The 18,694-nt window shown below is 42.0% G+C and overlaps 1 protein-coding gene across 6 annotated transcripts in view; it reads left to right on the top strand.

The window, feature by feature from the left end:
- The window catches only part of LOC127000431 (teneurin-a-like), a 382,877-nt gene that overhangs the window by 289,105 nt on the left and 75,078 nt on the right, over positions 1 to 18,694 (top strand). For all 6 annotated transcript variants that reach the window (XM_050864152.1, XM_050864150.1, XM_050864149.1 and 3 more), the window contains one exon: positions 14,053 to 14,172. In XM_050864152.1, coding sequence (XP_050720109.1) covers positions 14,053 to 14,172 — 120 coding nt within the window. The remainder of the gene's footprint in view (positions 1 to 14,052; positions 14,173 to 18,694) is intronic.

Raw genomic sequence — 18,694 nt, 5'->3', positions numbered from 1 at the left:
GAGAGAGAGAGAGAGAGAGAGAGAGAGAGAGAGAGAGAGAGAGAGAGAGAGAGATTGCTTGCCTGTCTGTATGCTCATTTTTGTTTTGTTTTCTTTTTTCTTACTCTGCGCCGTGGGACTTTAAGATTCAACAAGCGCACATTTGCCTCAGCTGTCAAGGGTTTTATTGTGTCAGCGTCTAACCTGCGAGTCCCGCGGGAATCATCTTCAAATGAAAGTGAGTCTCGAGTGCTCATCTATGATTCAAGATTGGTATTCGCTGCCGCTGCCGCCTCTCAAATCAACTATTTCCAAAGGCCAAAAAGGAGATCAATTGTTTTTTAATAAGTGTGTTTTCTAAGTTCCTGATGCAGAAGAAGGGTCAAACTACCATCAGGGTCATTAAACTATCCCTGGAAATGCCCCGAACGCCTATGAAAGTCTTGGCAAATATGTGTTCTTGGGCGCCGATCTGCTTAAGAATATGGCCCCAGATGTGTCGTGTGTGCTTGTGTCTCCTCCCTGAAGGTCGGTTTTCGCCACCACTCGTGATCTTCATGTCTTGTGTGAGCTTCATGTCTTTTCCTCTTCGCCTCACCTGCCGTTTGAATAATCAGGTTAGTAAGACAGGTGTTTCTGCTTCCCTGGAGGCGTCATATGAAGCCAGAAAAGGTGCGTTTCGTGGTTAATATCCTTTGCGTTCTCCTATTATTGTTGTTGGGAGACGAACAGGTAAAGAATGAGGAGTGCGGACATTATAAGCTGCCTGTTCACTTGTCCCCAAAACCCCTGAGACGCACCTGCTGTCCTTTGTTTCCAAGTATCGGTTTTTGTTTTTCCTCCTCTTTTGTCTCCACGTCTCAGGGCCACCGCACATGCCCCTTTAATAGATGAAACGGATTAGAGAAGAATTTACGTTTCACTTCTTTCCTCGGTGATTATTTCTGCCAATTAAAGTCGCAGTTTCAAAATATACAGAATGACCAAATGAAGTGGCTGTCCACCATCCTTTTCTCTCGTCCTCGTCCTCGGCTCGGAGTTTTTTGAGGAGAAATATTTGGTCGTCAGTTTTCCGGCTGTTGACCTTTTTAGGAATGGAACAACTCCGCGGGTCGTTTGTCAAGGTCGGTGTTGAGCCTTCATGGAGACTCGTTTTCACTCGTTCATCTGTTTACTCCTCCGTTGCAGCGAATTGTCCGGCGTTCAGGGAAAGTTTAGGTTTATTTTTTGGTGATGAGATTCTTAATTGCTTCTTTTACTTCACCAAAGACCGCGGAAGATCACGTACCGAACACGTTTTTTCACAATCTCACAGAAAATAATAGTGACAACCAAAGAAAATGGGAAATAGTAGTGACAGTCAAAGAAAATGGGAAATAATAGTGACAATCAAAGAAAATGGGAAATAATGGTGACAAAGAAAATGGGAAATAGTGACAGAAAATGGGAAATAATAGTGACAGAAAATGGGAAATAATAGTGACAAAGAAAATAGGAAATAATAGTGAGTCAAAGAAAGTGGAACATAATTATGATAACCAAAGAAAATGGGAAATAATAATAACAGCCTCAGAAGAGCTAAAAGTAAACACAAAAACAACAAAAACAGAATACTTATAAAAAGAAATCTTCACAGGCTTGAGTTTCGTTTTTCTTTTGTTTTTTCATCTTAATTCCACGATGTATTGAAATTCAGCTTTTTCATCTTATATCACCAAAGTCTCGCGGACCAAGCACCAAAAATATTCCTCACACTCTCTAAATCACAATCTTTATCAACATTTTGGCGGAATTCTCACGCGTGTGCGCCTCATCGTTTGCTCTTTTTTCCCTTTTTCTTTTTTGCATCTTCCTCCGCTGATTGTATTGCGCCGAATATGCCCCTGAAGAGAGATTTCCTGCTGGAGGCTCGTTGGCTCGCTCCCTCGCTCACTTCCCTGCCGCTCGTCCCCATTAATCAGGCTGAACTTGGACGCACAGCAATCTCGCCGCCACGGACGTTCGCTTCATAACGGCGGCGGGAATAAATCTCCATGAGGCGCCGTTACCATGAGTCGGGAAGTGTAACGCAGAACGATGGCCCTCCGTCTGTGTTCCGCCTCCCCGCCGCCGCCTCCGCCTCTTCTCCTCGCATCCACCACCGCCTCTGTCTTAGATCTAGGTCAGTATTCGAAGACGCTCCCAGCCCTCACATTAATCATTCGTAAACGCCAAAGAAGAAGCTAAATTTATTCTCATGACTTTTTTTACGTTCCTGCTACAGAGGGTTTCTCAGACTACCACCAGGGTTATAAAACTACCTTTGTAAATGCCCGTAACTTCTGTATATGAAAGCTTAAAGGCCAAATATGAGGTTAAATGCGTTATCATGTCTGTTTTTTTCACGTTCAGGGCACAGAGGCTTTGTCAGACTACCACCAGGGTCATAAAACTACCCATGGAAACAGTGATTCCGATGTATGAAAGCCTTGTTAAATGCGTGTGTTTGGGAGCTGAAATGCTTTAGAATATCGGGTTTGTTTGTTTGTTTTGGTTCAGTGTGTGTGTGTGTATACGTCAGTTCGTATTTCAATTGTGTTCTCTGTATTGAAAGCTAGACACAATCATTTCGGTATACAATAAATGTGTAAGTTCAGAAAAAGCTTTATTGAAAGACGTGAAGTCAAGGTGAACTCCCCCGAATTATATATTCATGACAAATGCAACAGTGAAGTCGAGTTTGATATATATTCATTTTCAGCGACTCCTTTCTCTCCTTGTTTCCGTCCTGGACCTTGAAGCCATGTTATATTATTTTTCCTTTCGTATAAGTCTCCTCGGATTTCTCTTTGTCTCGGTTCTTTTAACGTCAATATCTGTCCGTCAGGAAGCTGGCAGGAATACGTGAATCTTGGTGGCTTGTAAGATGTCTTTTCCTCGATTTGTCTCAGGCATAGAAAGTAATGTCTGAGTTACATTTCGGATTTCTCTCTGTCTCGGTTCTTTTAACGTCAGTGTCTGTCCGTCAGCTAAATGTCAGAAATATGTGAGTCTCAGTGGCTTGTAACTTGTCTCTTTCTCACTACGTCTCAGGCATAGAAAATGGTGTCTGAGTTACATTTCGGGTTTCTCTCCGTCTCGGTTCTTTTAACGTCAGTGTCTGTCCGTCAACTAAATGGCAGAAATATGTGAGTCTCAGTGGCTTGTAACTTATCTCTTTCTCACTACGTCTCAGGCATAGAAAATGATGTCTGAGTTACTTCTGGGGTTTCTCTCTGCCTCGGTTCTTCCAACGCCAATGTCTGTCCGTCAGAAATACGTGAATCGGAGTGTCGTGAAAGTTATCTCCTCTTTCATATGTCTCAGCCATAGAAAATCATGTTTGAGTTAGTAAGATTTTGTTCTTGAAAACGATATCTGTGCTACCTGGAAAGCATAAACGGGAGAACTGTGCTACGTGAGTTCTGTCTCTGTCCGTGAAGATGTCTGTGCCACATGAAGAGTGTTTGTGTGGCCTTGGATGTGAAGTTTGCATCTCTGGAGGTGACGTCTGCGATGCATGAAAAAAAACTTCTGGTGTGTCTTTAAACGTGAGGTCTGTGTTACGTGAGGTCTGGCTGTGTTCTTCAAAGTCTGTGCCACGTGAAGATTTAGTGTTTGTGTGGCCTTGGATGCGAAGTGTGTATTAGGTAAGTATCCAACATGTTAAGGTTTGATGTCTGTCCTGAAATACATCAACTAAACCGCTTTTATTCCCTTACGTCGTGTTTCTCGTTAAAGGGGTTTCGATACCTCACATACAGCAACGATGAGGATTGAGCCAGCATCTTTCTTTTCGTCCTCAACCTCTTCCTCCTCCTCCTCCTCCTCCTCTTCCTCCCGTTGTACCCCGCTCGAGATCTCTGAGGTCGACTGAGGCAAATGGAGGCTGTTATGAGGCGTTTTGTCATGATTTATTTTTATTTCTAGTTTTATTATGTTAAGAATTTTGTCATTTTAAACTTGGTATTTTCTGTATTGTTGTTTTCCTCGTGTCGTTTTTAAGCTTTTCGTTATTAATAGAGTTTGGATTAAGATTTTTTTAGTCTTTTGTGTATTTTTTGTGTATTTTTAAGAAGGAAGTTGTTTGTTTTCTTTTAATTTATCTCCTCATGGATTCACTAATTTATTCTTATTTTTATTCACTTATTCATTGAGTCAGTTATGTATTTAGTTTCGTTAGTTACATTTTGTTCCTGTCTCTATTTTATTTTAAAGGATTAGTTCACTTTTTTTTCATTGTCGATTTTATTTTTATTATTCTTTCAAGTATTATTTCACGTTATACACAGTCGTTTGTTTTTTATCTTATTTTCAAGTATTATTTCACTTCTTTTCATAGTCGAGTGTGTTTTTTTTTTAAGTATTAGTTCACTTTCTTCCATAGTCGAGCATATCATTTTATTTTTTTAGTATTAGTTCACTTTTCTTCATAGTCGAGTCGGTTCAGGTCCGCAACTTTCTCCGGTCCTGTCCTGTACTCCTCCCTGCTTATGTTCTCGCGTAGCTTTCAATGTTCCATCAAGACGAGAGAGAAAGAAAGCTACTAAATCTGTCTTCCCGCTTTCTTCAACGTCGACAACATGGGCTCGACGAAGACAAATATAGAAACGTCTGTCTTGCTTGTCACTCCTACTCCTCTCTCTCTCTCTCTCTCCGTTGCGGGTTAGCGGTCTAAAGAGGTTCTGATGGCGAGAATTATTTACAGTTCGTCTCTTGCGGGGCAGAAAACGAAGAGCGCAACGTATAGAAACCAAAAGCAAAGAAAATGGGAAATGGTAATGACAGCTAAAGAAAATGGAATGTAATAATGACAGGCGAAGAAAATGAACAGTAGTAATGACATCAAAGAAAATGGGAAATAATAGTGAAAATAAGAGAAAACGGAAAATGATAATGACAGCCTCGAGAAAAACAAGAAAGTCAGAAACAAGAAAATATGACAAACTGAAAAAATAAGAGCAGAGAGAAAATAAAGAAGAATGGACAGAATATAATCAATAAAGTCAGCTCGAGGAAAAGAAAAAGTAATAACCACCAAAGAATATTGATGAAAAATGAAAAAAAGAAAGATGAAGCAGAATGTGAAGTAAAAAATGTGATAATGAGAACTACAAACAAAGCAAAAAAATAAAAAAATAAAACAAATGAAAAAGATAATAAACAAAACAGGAGGAAATGGACAGACACAAACCGAGACAAAATATACAGAGAAAACCAAAAAAGAAAAAAAAATCACAAAAGAAAACGAGACCGAGGATAGAAAAAGAAAACGAAGGGGAGAAGAAAAAAATGCCCGAGGGAAAGATGATCAACAAAACAAAGAAATGGACAAAAAAAACACAAACCAAGACAAAATACATAAAGAGAATACAAAAAAAAAAATTAAATCCCGGAAGAAAACGAAAGATAAGCCAGAAAAAGAAAACGAGGGAGGGAAGAGAAAGAAAACGGGTCGGAGGCTGAGGACGGTGAAGGCAGGCAAAACGGTATCAGGGTAGACTACGAAAGATTCCTCCCACGCTGCCTTTATTATGACAGGCGGGGCGGGACTGTGCTCTGGGAAGGCGTTCAGAATATCTTACAAGGGAGAGAAGACCTGAATGGGAGATGAGACTGGGATCGACCTCACCCAACTACCCTATCCTCACCACCCCAGCCAACCCACTCCACCTCCACCTATTCAGCCATCCACCAGGCCCATTGTGGTTGTCCGTACCTGTGTTTCTTGGCTGGTTTGAGCAGGTGGAGTGTTGTGGTGGTGGTTTTGGTTGTTTGTTTGTGTGTTTGAAAATTGATGTAAGTTAGAAAAAGGTAGACGAGAAATATACATAAAGGTGTTATTATTGTGGGGGAGGTTTCTGTGTGTGTGTGTGATTTTGACGAAGAGTAAAAGAATGATGATGATAAGAGGGAAAAATTCTGAAAGGTTTTAGTGAAGATGAAGATGAAAATAAGTTAGATGCAGTAATATGGAGTCTGAGGGATATATATTTTGTCCCTATGTCTGTTTGTCCGTGCGAGTGGAAAAGGAGGAGGTTCAAAAATACTCTATCTTACTTTCTTTTTCATCTTCCTCTCTCCCCCTTTACATTTTCCTCTCCATCTCCTGTTCCGTCTCCCTCATATTCCTCTCCCTCCTCCTCCTCCCCCTCCCCCTCCTCCTCCTCCTCCTCCTCCTCCTCGCAGTGGGGTATTAACGTCTCAAACAGGTTATTTAGTGTTGATGTAGGCAACCACGCGAGCTCCATTTGCTGTATACGCCGTCATTCTTATGGCTTTGAGAATGAGCCCAATCTCTCTCTCTCTCTCTCTCTCTCTCTCTCTCTCCTTTTTCTTCTTCTTCTTCTTCCTCCTCCTCTTTAAGTGACGGAGGAAAGTAAATAGATTTCTTTTTAGTTAGGTAAAAGTTTCGTAATTTTTCCCTCGATATTTTTAAGTATGTGGTTCAACTTTTCCTCGCCGGTCTGTATTTTTGACGATATTTTCCTCCGCCCCCGCCAAACAATTGAACGTTTCTTCTTGGCAATTACGAAGACTTAACGAGCGAAACGAGCGCCGACAGTACTAAGGAGTTTTGGACGAAGAGGAGCTGGAAAAAACAACAACGAGGGCGGAAAAAAATAGAAAAGGAGTTTGATAAAGGAAAATATTAAATAAGGAATACGGAAAAGTAAAGAGAGAAGTGATATAGCATTAAGGAATTAAGGAGAAGGACGAAGAGGAACTGGAAAAAAAAGAAACAACGAGACTGAAAAGGAAATTGAACGTAGAAAGAAAGACCGTAGAAGAAAAGACAGCCGGAAAGATAATTAATTTGTTAAAGAAAAATAATTAATAAAGAACATGAAAAAAAGAAGAAAGAAATCGTAAAGCACTAAGTAGTTGATAAAGAGAAGGACCAAGAGGAGTTCGAGATAAATAAACAACGAGAATTAAAAGGAGTTTGAGGAAGGAAAATGAGAAGTAAAGAACGTGAAAGAAAAGGAGTTTGATAGAGGAAAATAATAAGTAAAGAACGTGGAGAAGAGGAAAGCAGAATGAAAAGGAGTTTGAGGGAGGAAAATGAGAAGTTAAGAACGTGAAAGAAAGAAAACAAAGAAAAGGAGTTTGAAAAAAGAAAATAGTAGGGAGTTTGAAAAAGAAAAGAAAAAAGTGGTAAAATATTAAGGAGTTAAAAAGAAGGACGAGGAGGAACTGCAAAAAGAGAAACCCCAAAAAAAAAGATTAAAGGAAAAAGAGGAAGTAACGAACATGAAAGAAAAAGAGCTTGATAAAGGAAAATAAGAAGTAAAGAACGTGGAAAAAAGGAAAACAGAATGAAAAGGAGTTTGAAAAGGGAGCTTAGGAAGTAAAGAACGCAAAGAAAAGAGAACGATATAAAGATAACCAAAAGAAAGAAAGGGAGTTTGATAAAAGAAGTAATAAATAAAAAAATAAAAAAACATGAAAAAGAGAAGTAAGAATTGGTATTTAGAGATCAGAATAAAAGAGTGTGTGTGCAAAGTGAGAGAGAGAGAGAGAGAGAGAGAGAGAGAGAGAGAGAGAGAGAGAGAGAGAGAGAGATTTGACGGAAAATAAGAGAGTAGCAAATAGGAAATTGGGAAAGAAAGGAGAAAGTAAAAGAGGAAAATGAAGAAAAAAAATTAGAAGGTTACTTAACGATTTATCATCAAGGAAAACTATAAAAATATTTGCACGAGTCTTCCCTCTTTTCCTCATTTCCTTAACTTTTTTTTTCTTCTCCAACCCATTCTTTCTTTACCTCCCTCTCTCCCTCCCTTCCTCCCTCTCCTTACCTCCGTCTGCCTTACCTTAGTTGCACACACACACACACACACACACACACACACACACACACACACACACACACACACACACACACACACACACACACACTTTCCCTTCCCCATTTATCCTTCTAAAGACCAACATACATTTTTTATTCATTATTTTCCTTCGTGATTGTTTTAATATTCATAAGTTTTCTTTTTATTTTTTCTTTATAATTCAGTTTATATTCATTTTCGGGTGAGTGGATTAATATGATTTCCTTTTTTTTCCTTTTTTCCTTTCCTTTTTTTCCTTCCCTTTTTTTCCTCCCTTCCCATTAGCTTGGACGAGGAAAAAATATTGCCATCTAGAGTTTTTTTTCCTGTCCTCCTCCTCCTCCTCCTCCTCCTCCTCTTCACCTGTCTCCCCAGTCCTCTCTCTTACTTCCTTCTCCCATTTTTCTCTCGTAAATGCTCTCGCTTTCTCCTTATTTTTTTTATTCCGTCAAGTCTTTCTGCAATATTTTTTTTCCTCGTTCCTTTATTCTCTCCTTATTTTCATTCGTTTCTTTATTTCTCCTTTCTTTATTCCTTTTATTCACCATTTTTACCTCAATATATTCTCTCTTCTTATCTTTTTCCCTCCTGCTTCTTCTCTTCCTCTTCCTCCTCTTTCTCTTCCTTCTTCTTCCATCTTCCATCATCCTCTTCTTCCACCTCTTCCTATTTTTCCTTCACATTCTCAACCACAACCTCCTCCTCCTCCTCCTCCTCCTCCTCCTCCTCCTCCTCCTCCTCTTCCCATATACAGACTCCATGAGGCAGAAAATGAACCTCAAATCGTAATTTTCCATCTTAAAAATACATTTGAGGGTTTTCTTGACCCAAGCGAAGAGAGAGAGAGAGAGAGAGAGAGAGAGAGAGAGAGTGAGGAAAATATCTCAAGAAACTCACCCTATCCTTGTTTTTATCTCCATCTCTCCCTCTTCCCTCCCTCTCTTTCCTCCCTCTCCTATGCTCTCATCAAGTCGTTTTTTTCCTCTCATTTATTATTCCTGTCTTCTTCCTTCCCCTCTTCTTTATGTCTTATCTTCCTTTTTATCCTTTTTCTTTCCTTCATCCTCATTCTCATTCTTCCTTCCCCCTCTCCCTCTCTTATCATCATCTTCCTCCTTTTTATTCCCCTCCCATTATCTCTTTCTTTCTTCCTCCACCTTTATTTCTTCGGTTATTGTTATTATTATTATTATTATTATTATTATTATTATCATCTTCGCTTCTTCCTTCGTTTCCTTTCCCTTCCTCCGCAATGCGCTGGTTTCTTCTTCCATTTTCCTTGTCTCTGTCTCAAAAAACGAAGGGATACTGCAGGGTTCTTCTTCTTCTTTATCCTTCTTCCTCTCTTTCTCCTCCTCCTCTTTTTCTTTATATTTCTCCTTCTCGTCTTTTTTCATTTTCCTTTCTTTCTCTTTTTTCTTTCCCTGTTTCTCATTTTTTTTCTTTTCTTCTTCTTCCTTCTCCTCCTTTTCTTCATCTTCTTCCTCCTTCTCTTCTTTTGTTTTCTCCTCTGACTCTTTCTCGTTTTCCTCTTTCTCCTTTTCATTTTGCTTTCTTTTTTTCCTCATTTTCCTTCTTTTCTTCCTCCGCTTCATTTTCTTCATCTTCTTCCTCCTCCTCTTTCTCCTCCTTTTTTTTTATTTCTCCTTCGATTCATTCTTGTTTTCCTCTTTCACATTTTCATTTTCCTTTCTCTAGTTTTCTCATTTTTCTTATTTTCTTCTTCCTCCTCCTCGTCATCTTCCTCCTCCTCCTCCTCTTTCTCCTCCTTCTCTTCTTTTATTTTCTCCTCTGCCTCGTTCTCGTTTTCCTCTTTCCTTTTTCCTTCTTTGTTTATTTCTCATTTTCCTCCTCCTCCTCCTCCTCCTCCTCCTCCTCCTCTTATTTCATTCTATGGTTGCGAGGGATGAAGGGAATGGCCATCTCATATTCTCTCCATTTCCTTTTTTTTCCTCCTTTTCCTCCCATCTCATTTTTTCCTTTATTCTTCCCCTTATTCTATTCCTGTCTTTTATTTCTTTTTTTCCCTATTTTCTTTTATACTCTAACCATAAGCCTATTTCTCTCCTCCCTTTTTTTTCTCTCTTTCTTCCCATTCTTTTACTCCTTTCTTTTCCTTTCCTTTCTGTTTATCTTCACCTCCCTCCCTCTCTCCATCCTTTCTGACCCTCTACCACTCTCCCTCCCTACTCCCCCTTTCTCTTCCTCTTCCTTCTCTCTCTCCCTTCATCCTCAACATCCACCTATCATCCTTTCTTCTTTCTTCCCTCCCTTCCCTTCCCTTCTTTATTCCCTCCCTTCCCCACCTCCCTCCTTCGCTCCCTACCTCTCCATTCCCTTTCCTTATCCCTCCTTCCCTCCAACCTTACCTCCCTACCTAACAACCACCCTTTTACCCTCCTATCTTCTTCCTCCCTCCCCCCTTCTTCCCCATCACCTCCCCATCTTTTCCCTCCCTCTCTCCCTTCACTCCTCCTTTTCGACCACCTCTCTTCCTTTCCTCCATCCATCTTTCTCTCCTCTTCCCTCCCTTCCTCTCTCCCCATCTTTTTCCTCCAGTATCCCTCCCTTCAACCCTCCCTCACTCCCATCCATTTCCACTTCCTCCCCCCCTCTTCCCTCCCTCCCTTCCCCTCCATCTTTTCCTTCCCTCCCTCCCTTTTGACCTCCCTTCCTTACCTAACCACCCCATCTCCTCTTCCCCCCTCTCCCCCTCCCCTTCCTACCCGCCCCATGTATTCCCTCCCTCCCTCCCTCCATTCTACCTACCTCAACGCCACCCATGTTCCCTTTCTCTCCCCCTAACCACCCCATCTCCTTCTCCCCACCTCCCTTCTTCCCTCCCTCTCTCAGCATCTTCTCCCTCCGTCCTTCCCTCCCTCCCCCCAGACTTTAGGGAGTTGAGGCAATTTTGCGGGATTACAAAAGTTGGTATGCAAATAGCCTTTTAATTATTCATTAGAGCGCTTAAGTCAACACGTGGAACCAAGTTTCTCCTTCATATTGGCCTTCTGGAGTTATACACTGGGGAGTTCTCTCTCTCTCTCTCTCTCTCATTCTTTATCTATCTCATCTCTTTCTCCCTCTTTTTCTCTGTCTATCTTTATATCTCTCTCTCTCTCTCTCTCTCTCTCTCTCTCTCTCTCTCCCTCCCCCCGTGTATCGTTTGGCTTCTAATTGACGTAGAAATGAAGCTAATGAATGGATCCCCTAATTGAGAGAGAGAGAGAGAGAGAGAGAGAGAGAGAGAGAGAATTAATTTACGAGGCCATGAAGGAAAATAAGTGAAAGTAAACTCTATATGTATTTTTAGGAAAAGTGAAAAAAAAGTGAAAGGCGTCCTGCGTATAATGAAAATAGAAGCGTTTGGTGTGTGTGTGTGTGTGTGTGTGTGTGTGTGTGTGTGTGTGTGTGTGTGTGTGTGTGTGTGTGTGTGTGTGTGTGTGTGTGTGTGTGTGTGTGTGTGTGTGTGTGTGTGTGTGTGTGTGTGTGGTATACGAGGGCAACAGAAAAGAAGAAAAAAACAAGTACAGAATTAGTTTGAATATTGTTGAAATCCAGTGAAAATGTTGAAGTTTGATGGAAATTGACGGAGATTTATTGAATGCACATAAGAGAGAAGAACAAAAAAAATAATGTGACGGAGGACGAGCGAAAAAAAAAGAGAGAAAAAAAGAGAATGAAATGGAAAAAAAAGTTGTAATGCGTTAGACTGAACAAGATAAAAGATAAACCAAAGTATATATAAGGCAATTTGATAGAGGTGAAAATAAACAGAAAAGTAAAAAAAAAAAAAAGATAAGAAGAGACTTTAAACTTCCTGAAAGAGTAACATTACACTATACTTCACAATAATCTCAGTCAATTTCCATCAAACTTCAACATTTTCACTGGATTTCAACACTATTCAAACTAATTCTGTACTTTTTTTTTACGCCCTTGAACTGTCTCCTCTGCTGTAAAAAAAAAACATATTAAAGAAAAAAGTAAAAAATAATTGAAAAGCAAAGAAAAATATATTCGAAGGTCTACCATAGTCAGAAATGAACAGCAAAAAATATATATATTCGAAGTATTGCTAAAGTCAGACTTATTTAAACAGAAGCTTTTGTACCTATTTCGCGGGCAGACTGAAGCAGATCGGTCCTAAGAGTGACCTTCAAGAGTCCTTCTGATCACTTCATCCGCCTCTTGTGTGACCTTTTTGTATGTACTTTTTTTTTCCTTTTCCAATTTCGCTTTTTGATGTTTTTCTTCTAATCTTAAGTGGGCCAAGAACAGTCCTTCCGAGGTGGGTTATTTTAAGTCACTTTGGGGTCAGAAAAAAAAATATCACCAGGCAGATATTACACCAGAACGTGGAAGAAAGAGAAAGTAAAGTCCAGCACATTGCCTAAACATCATGACAAAAAATAACTGTAAACTACTGACTAAAAAAGATCTAGTTCACTTTTTTTTCCAGTAGTTGACACGATTGCATATTTTCCTTCTTGTTTATATATAAATTTATCACTTCACTCTCCCATACTCCCCGCTTCCGCTTGTTGTCCTTGTCTTTGTGTCCATGTGCCGATCCTCCCCTCCCCCTCCCCCCCCTGCATGTGTATGACCCTCCCCCCCTCTCCCTCCGTGTGTCATGACACTTCCCCCCCCTCCCCTAAGTGTCATGCACCCCCTCCCATCCTGTGTCACGTCCCCAGGCCACCAGTGTCAAATATGTGTGTGTGTGTCAAAAACAAACGTGTGTTGTACCCGAGCGTGTCCCAAGGCGGCCCCGGCCCCGGCACGCCCGAGGAGGAGGCGGCGTGGCGCTGGTCAAGCTCTCGGGGCTGAGTGGGGCGAGTGGGCGGCCATAGACAGGGAGGGAGTGGGGGACAGCAGCAGCAGCAGCGGCAGGGGGAGAGGGATGGAGGGAAGGAGGTGGTTTGCTCCCTCCCTCTCCCGCCTCGCATCATCACGCCCCCAGAGGGACAGGGCGGCTTGGAGGGTGTCCTGCCGAGGGAAGGGAGAGGGAGGGGTACCGGGGGAAGGAGAGCTTGCCACGCCGCCCGCCTCCGCACCTTCGGCTCTGGCGGGGCGGGGCGCGGCCTTGGCGTAGCTGGTAGTAGCGAGGCCGCGGACTGCCTCCTCGGGGCGTCCGGCCGCAGAGTCGAGCCCTCACAGTGTTGTTCAAAGGACCCTCAACAGAGAAAGAGAGAAAACAACAATAAACCTGACTACTTCCTTCGGATTTTTTCTCCCAGAATGATTACTGTTCTACATATTTCAGCAATGTACTCTGTTTTGATACAGGTGGCTTTCCGATACAGGACATTTCCCAATTCCATGCATTGTAGCTTAGATTTGTAGCCAACAAGACAAACTTCTTTTTTTCCAATGTCCCAATCGCAACACTGACCTTGATTTCCTTGAGTCAATGCCCCGGCCGGGCCCTGAGCCTCGCCGCCTTGGTTCAGAGCGTGTTGTCTCGCCCCGTCGAGGTCAGGCCAGCGAGGCGGTGAGGACGAGGGCCATCAGTAGACACTGTGTTGATCCCCAACCTCGGAACAGACCCGATTGATTCATTCTACTGTCACTTTGATACATCCATGCCATGCGCAGTTTTGTTTTTACTTATGTCAAGATTTTTCCACCAGACTAAATACTTCTCACTAAAGCCATCTCCTGTTTTCAAAATTTACACTTTTCCCTGTCTCTCTTCCACTTTTCTTCTGATTCATCTCGGGACTGCAATGGATTTGCACAGAAACCAAGATTCTGCACTTTTATATAATATTTATGCATTTACCCCATGCATGGACCATTTTATTATGATTAATTTAATCATATTGCATTACAGTACCGTACTGCTCACATTCCTTGGGTTTATTAGGCTATGGCATGATACATTGTTGTTGATAATGATCCACATCTTTGTGTGTACATAGTCAGGAGCCAAGCTTACAGTGCTGTCTTTGCTCAGTCGAACATTTCAGTGAATGTCACTCACTCAGTCACGCCTCCCTCGGGAAGCTTCAGCAGATAATATATTTCAAAGAGATGACACTGAGGGCCTCCAGCTGTCAGCCTGTCAGGTCCCCGCCCCAGTCACCCGGAGGCCCCTCACTACCCACCCCACACCGCCCCCGCCCCTGGACCCCCGCTGAGCAGGCCCGTCCTCCGGCCCCCCACCCCTCCCATGACCTACCTCTCGCTCTAACCTCTCTCCCTCACCGCGGCGGGGCAGGCGAGTGGCGGTCATCCGCGGCCGGGTGGTGACGCAGCAGGGCCAGGGCATCGTGGGCGTGCGCACCAGCGTCGACAAGGAGTCCCGCTTCGGCCTCACCGCCACCAGGAAGGAAGGATGGTGAGTACCCCTGTGTGTGTGTGTGTGTGTGTGTGTGTAGGTGTGTTAATAATACCTATCCTCTAAATTTTTAATGGAAAGTCGGGGAAAGGAATAATTACGGTCTTGACTCAAATGCTCCCCTGCCAGTTGTTCCCTCGCCAGTGTCAGGGAAGAAATGAACAACTGAAGGAAGGACAGACTTGTAGTAAACGAGTAGAAGAGAGGAGGGGGAGAGGGGGTAGGTTGTCGACGGAGAATAGAACATAAGAAGTCTGCAGGAGGCCGCCAGGATGGAAAGAAATACGATGATCTCTTAAAAGCCTTGAAGTGCGGCGGAAAGTCTGAAAAAAAAGTGCTGCGCGTGTCAGATCTTGTTTCAGGTAATCTTTATTTTATAGTTATTCTCAGGACCAAAAAGAAAGAGAAAAAAAACAAGGCCGCGTTACTTATTGTGTTTTTAGATCTCTTGTTCCTCCTCCTCCTCCTCCTCCTCCTTCTCCTCCTCGTCCTCTTCCTCCTATTTCTTTTGTCATATTATTTTCCTTTGGTCTTTTCTTGCTGTTCCCTTTTTTTTCCTCCACTTTTCTGTTTATCTTCCTCTTCTTCCTCCATTTGTCCTATAACTTTTTTTCCTCTACCTGTTTCTTCTCTTTCTCTACTTACTCCTTTTCGTCCACTTCTCCGATTCTCTTCCTCCTCTTCCTCCTTTTGTCATATTACTCCTCCTCCTCTTCCTGTTCCTTCTCTTTCTAGTTACTCTTCTGCCTCCACACCTCCTCCTCCTCCTCATCCACCTCCACCACCACCACCACCGCTGCTCCGTATTACTCCCTGAGCCTCACTGCGGAAATAATTAAGGGTCAGGTGAGGTTCCCGGATGTTACCTGTCCACTACACGTCTGGCTGCATCTGACTCGTGTTCCTGGAAATGCCGGCTTGTCGAGGAGCGGAACCGCTTACCTCTGCTTTACGTCCTTTGTCCTCCACCTGGTATTTACCTCAGCGGGGAGCGAAAAGCAGGGAGGAAGGACAGAAAGAGAGGAAGAGAGAGAAAGGAGTGGGAGGGAGAGAGAAGAGCAAGGAAGGACATGGTAATAGAGGGGAGCGAAAAGCAGGGAGGAAGGACAGAAAGAGAGGAAGAGAGAGAAAGGAGTGGGAGGGAGAGAGAAGAGAAAGGAAGGACATGGTAATAGAGGGTAACGAAAAGCAGGGAGGAAGGATGGAGAGAGAAATGAGCGAGAGAAGAGGAAGGAAGGAAGTAGCAGGTAGCAGGCAGGAAGGATAGAAAGTGAGAAAGAGAAAGGAGTGGGAGGGAGAGACGTGAGAGAAAGGGAGGAAAGAGTAACAGAGGGTGGCGAAAAGTAAGGAGAAAGGAGATGAAGAAAAAGGAGTGTCAGAGAAGAGAAGAGAAAGAAAGGAAGGTAGGATGAAAAGAGAGAGGAGTGGGAAAGAAGAGAGAAGAGACGTAACAGCGGGTAGCCAAAAGCAGGGAGGAATGACTGAAAGAGATAGGAGAGAAGAAGATAAAGAAAGTAGTAACAAGAGAAATAAATAGAGAAATAGACTTGACATCAGGAAGGGTTTGAAATATCTTTTGACGTGTCACTTTGCGCTTCTCCGGGGAGGTGATACAACACAACAAGAACAACAGCAACACAACACAGTAACATAAGAGGAAGAATTTGTGTTGCGAGACAAGCGATCCATGGCTTTGTTTTGCACGGTGCCAATGTGTTAGGTGAAGCTTCCTGTCATGTGTTACCTTTTATCTGTGTTTCTGAGGCACTGGTGAAAGCTTATAACGAAACATCTAGAAAGACTTGAAGATGAAAAGTGTTGCAGGCATTTGACAGATAACGATTCTAAAATTATTAAAGAGAGAGTAAAAATCCACTCCCCTTATATGGAAAGTAAAAATGTCAGATGAAAGAGAAAAAGGTTGATAATCATTGAAAATCATTATAGTTTTGATTGAGGCTCGGCGCTGCGATGAAAGTCAATGCGAGAGAGATAAGAGAGCGTGGATAAGGGAAACAAATGGATGAATGGAGCAACTGAATGACCGGAAAAATCTCAGCCAGTGAACTGCACGGAATGGAGATCTGAAGGAAAGGGGAAGAGAGTGGGAAAACACATGAATTAGGGAGAACTGGAAGAGGCGGAGAAGGAGAGTTACAGAGGAAGGAGTTTGGAAGGAAGAAAAGCTGAATAAAGTAAGAAAAGGAATAGGAAAATTAAGTACTAAGAAAAGAACGAATGGAAAGCTGAAGGAAAAGGAAAGAGAATGGGAAAACACATGAATTAGGGGGAACTGGAAGAGACGGAGAAGGAGAGTTACAGAGAAAGGAGTATAAAAGGAATAAAAGCTGAAAAATGTAAGAAAATTAATAGGAAAATGGAACGAGAATGAAAATATTAAGAAAAAGGAAAGAAAATGGGAAAACACATGGATTAGGGGGAACTGGAAGAGACGGAGAAGGAGAGTTACAGAGAAAGGAGTATAAAAGAAATAAAAGCTGAAAAATGTAAAAAAATTAATAGGAAAATGAAACGAGAATGGAAATATTAAGAAAAAGGAAAGAGAATGGGAAAACACGTGAATCAAGGAAAACTGGAAGAGGCGGAGAAGACTTACAAAGGAAGGTATTTAAAAAGGATAAAAAGGGGGAAGAAAAGTGAGAAATAAAGAGAAAGCAAGAGAACGAGAATGAAAATCTATAGGAAAGGGAAAGAGTATTAGAAGACATTAGGGAAGACTGGAAGAGGAAGGGAAGGAGAGTTACTGAAGTTGTATAAAAGGAATAAAAGATGACTAATGTAAGATGAATAGGAAAATGAAGAGAATGGAAATATTTAGACAACGGAAGAGAATGAGAAAACACATAGATTAGGGAAAAATGGAAGAGGCGGAGGAGGAGACTAAAAGAGGAAGGGATTTAAAAAGGATGAAGCAAAGTAAGAAAATGAATAGGAAAATCAAATACCGAGAAAGAAAATAATAAAGAGAATGGAAATCTGAAGAAAAGGGAAAAAGAGAGAATTAGGAAGAGGCGGAATAGGAGACTTGCAGAGAAAGGAATGGAATATAAAAAGAAAAAAATACAAAAAGAATGAAAATTAGTAAGGAAGAGACATACTGACGAGGAGAACAAGTTTGTGAATAGATGATGTGGTTCAGGGAGTAAAAACAAGCGTAGTATTTTCATAAGAGTGTGGAGGAAAGAAAAATATAAGAGAAGGAAACGCGGCAAAGAAACACGCTCTGATTCTCGGCTCCATAAACACTGCAATGAAGAGAGACTGGGTGAGACTTTTTTTGTGGAGTCTGATTCTGTCTTACGCTTGGCCTTGAGGTGTTTATTGTGTGCATATAAACGATCGGATCCTTTAAGTGAAACGATGAGATCTGATTCTTTATTTACGTACACCAGGAAAGTAATAATGATAATAATAATAAGGATAATAAAAAATAAATAAATGAAAAGTCTTATTTCTATTCAAACTAATTAACACCAAAGACATGAAAACCTTATCACTGTGTCTAGAATCACGTATCTTAACTTTGTAATAATTCTCTCTCTCTCTCTCTCTCTCTCTCTCTCTCTCTCTCTCTCTCTCTCTCTCTCTCTCTCTCAGTGATACTCGTTAAGATAGCACTATTCTTTCCTCTTCCTCTCTTCCTCTTCCTCCCTCTCCCTCCCGCCTTCCTCCTCCTCCTCCTCCTCCTCCTCCTCCTCCTTCTCCTCCTCGTTATCTTTTCCGTGATTATATTTTTCTTTCTCTTTGTTATTTTTATGTAACTTCTTAATGGATTTTGTTTTTCCCTTATTTCTTTTATTAAGCTACTACTACTACTACTACTACTACTACGAGAGAGAGAGAGAGAGAGAGAGAGAGAGAGAGAGAGAGAGAGAGAGAGCGCACAAACCCAGTCTCCTCGTAACACTAAGAGCCGTGAGCGGATTGAAATGTTACCAGAACCGCGAATGATCTTTTGACCCCAGGACGAGCAGGAACAAGGCGCGGCGTGACGGGCTCCTAAATACTGCAGCCTTGATTTTCCCAGGACAGGCGAGGAGAGTGACCCCCCCCCCCACCTCCTCCACCCACATTCACCTCCGCCCCTCCGCTACACTTTCCTCTTGGTCACTTTCCTCCGACTCTGCTAATCTCTTCTTCCTTCATTTCTTCTTTTTATTCCTGTTAAACCTCCTTTCCTGTTTCTCCTTCTCTATGTTGCTTTCTCTTACTTCCTTTTTCCTTGTCTTTCTCGTACTTTTGCTTACTTGTTCCTTGCTTCCACCTCTTCCTCTTCTATCCTATTCCTCTTTTCGGCTTCTTTATCCTCGTTCTTCTCCTCCTACTCATCATCATCATCATCATCCTTCTCACCCTAATGCTAATGCTACTACTACTACTACTACTACTACTACTACTACTACTACTACTACTACTACTACTACTACTATTACTATTACTACTACTACCGCTACTTCTTTCGTCCTCCTCCTCCTCCTCCATGTCTCCGTTCACGTCGTCC

The sequence above is a fragment of the Eriocheir sinensis genome, chromosome 18 (assembly GCF_024679095.1).
Source record: "Eriocheir sinensis breed Jianghai 21 chromosome 18, ASM2467909v1, whole genome shotgun sequence".
Classification (NCBI taxonomy): Eukaryota; Metazoa; Arthropoda; class Malacostraca; order Decapoda; family Varunidae; genus Eriocheir; species Eriocheir sinensis.
Note: the sequence above shows the minus strand (reverse complement) of the source record. Positions and strands in the feature narration are given on the sequence as shown.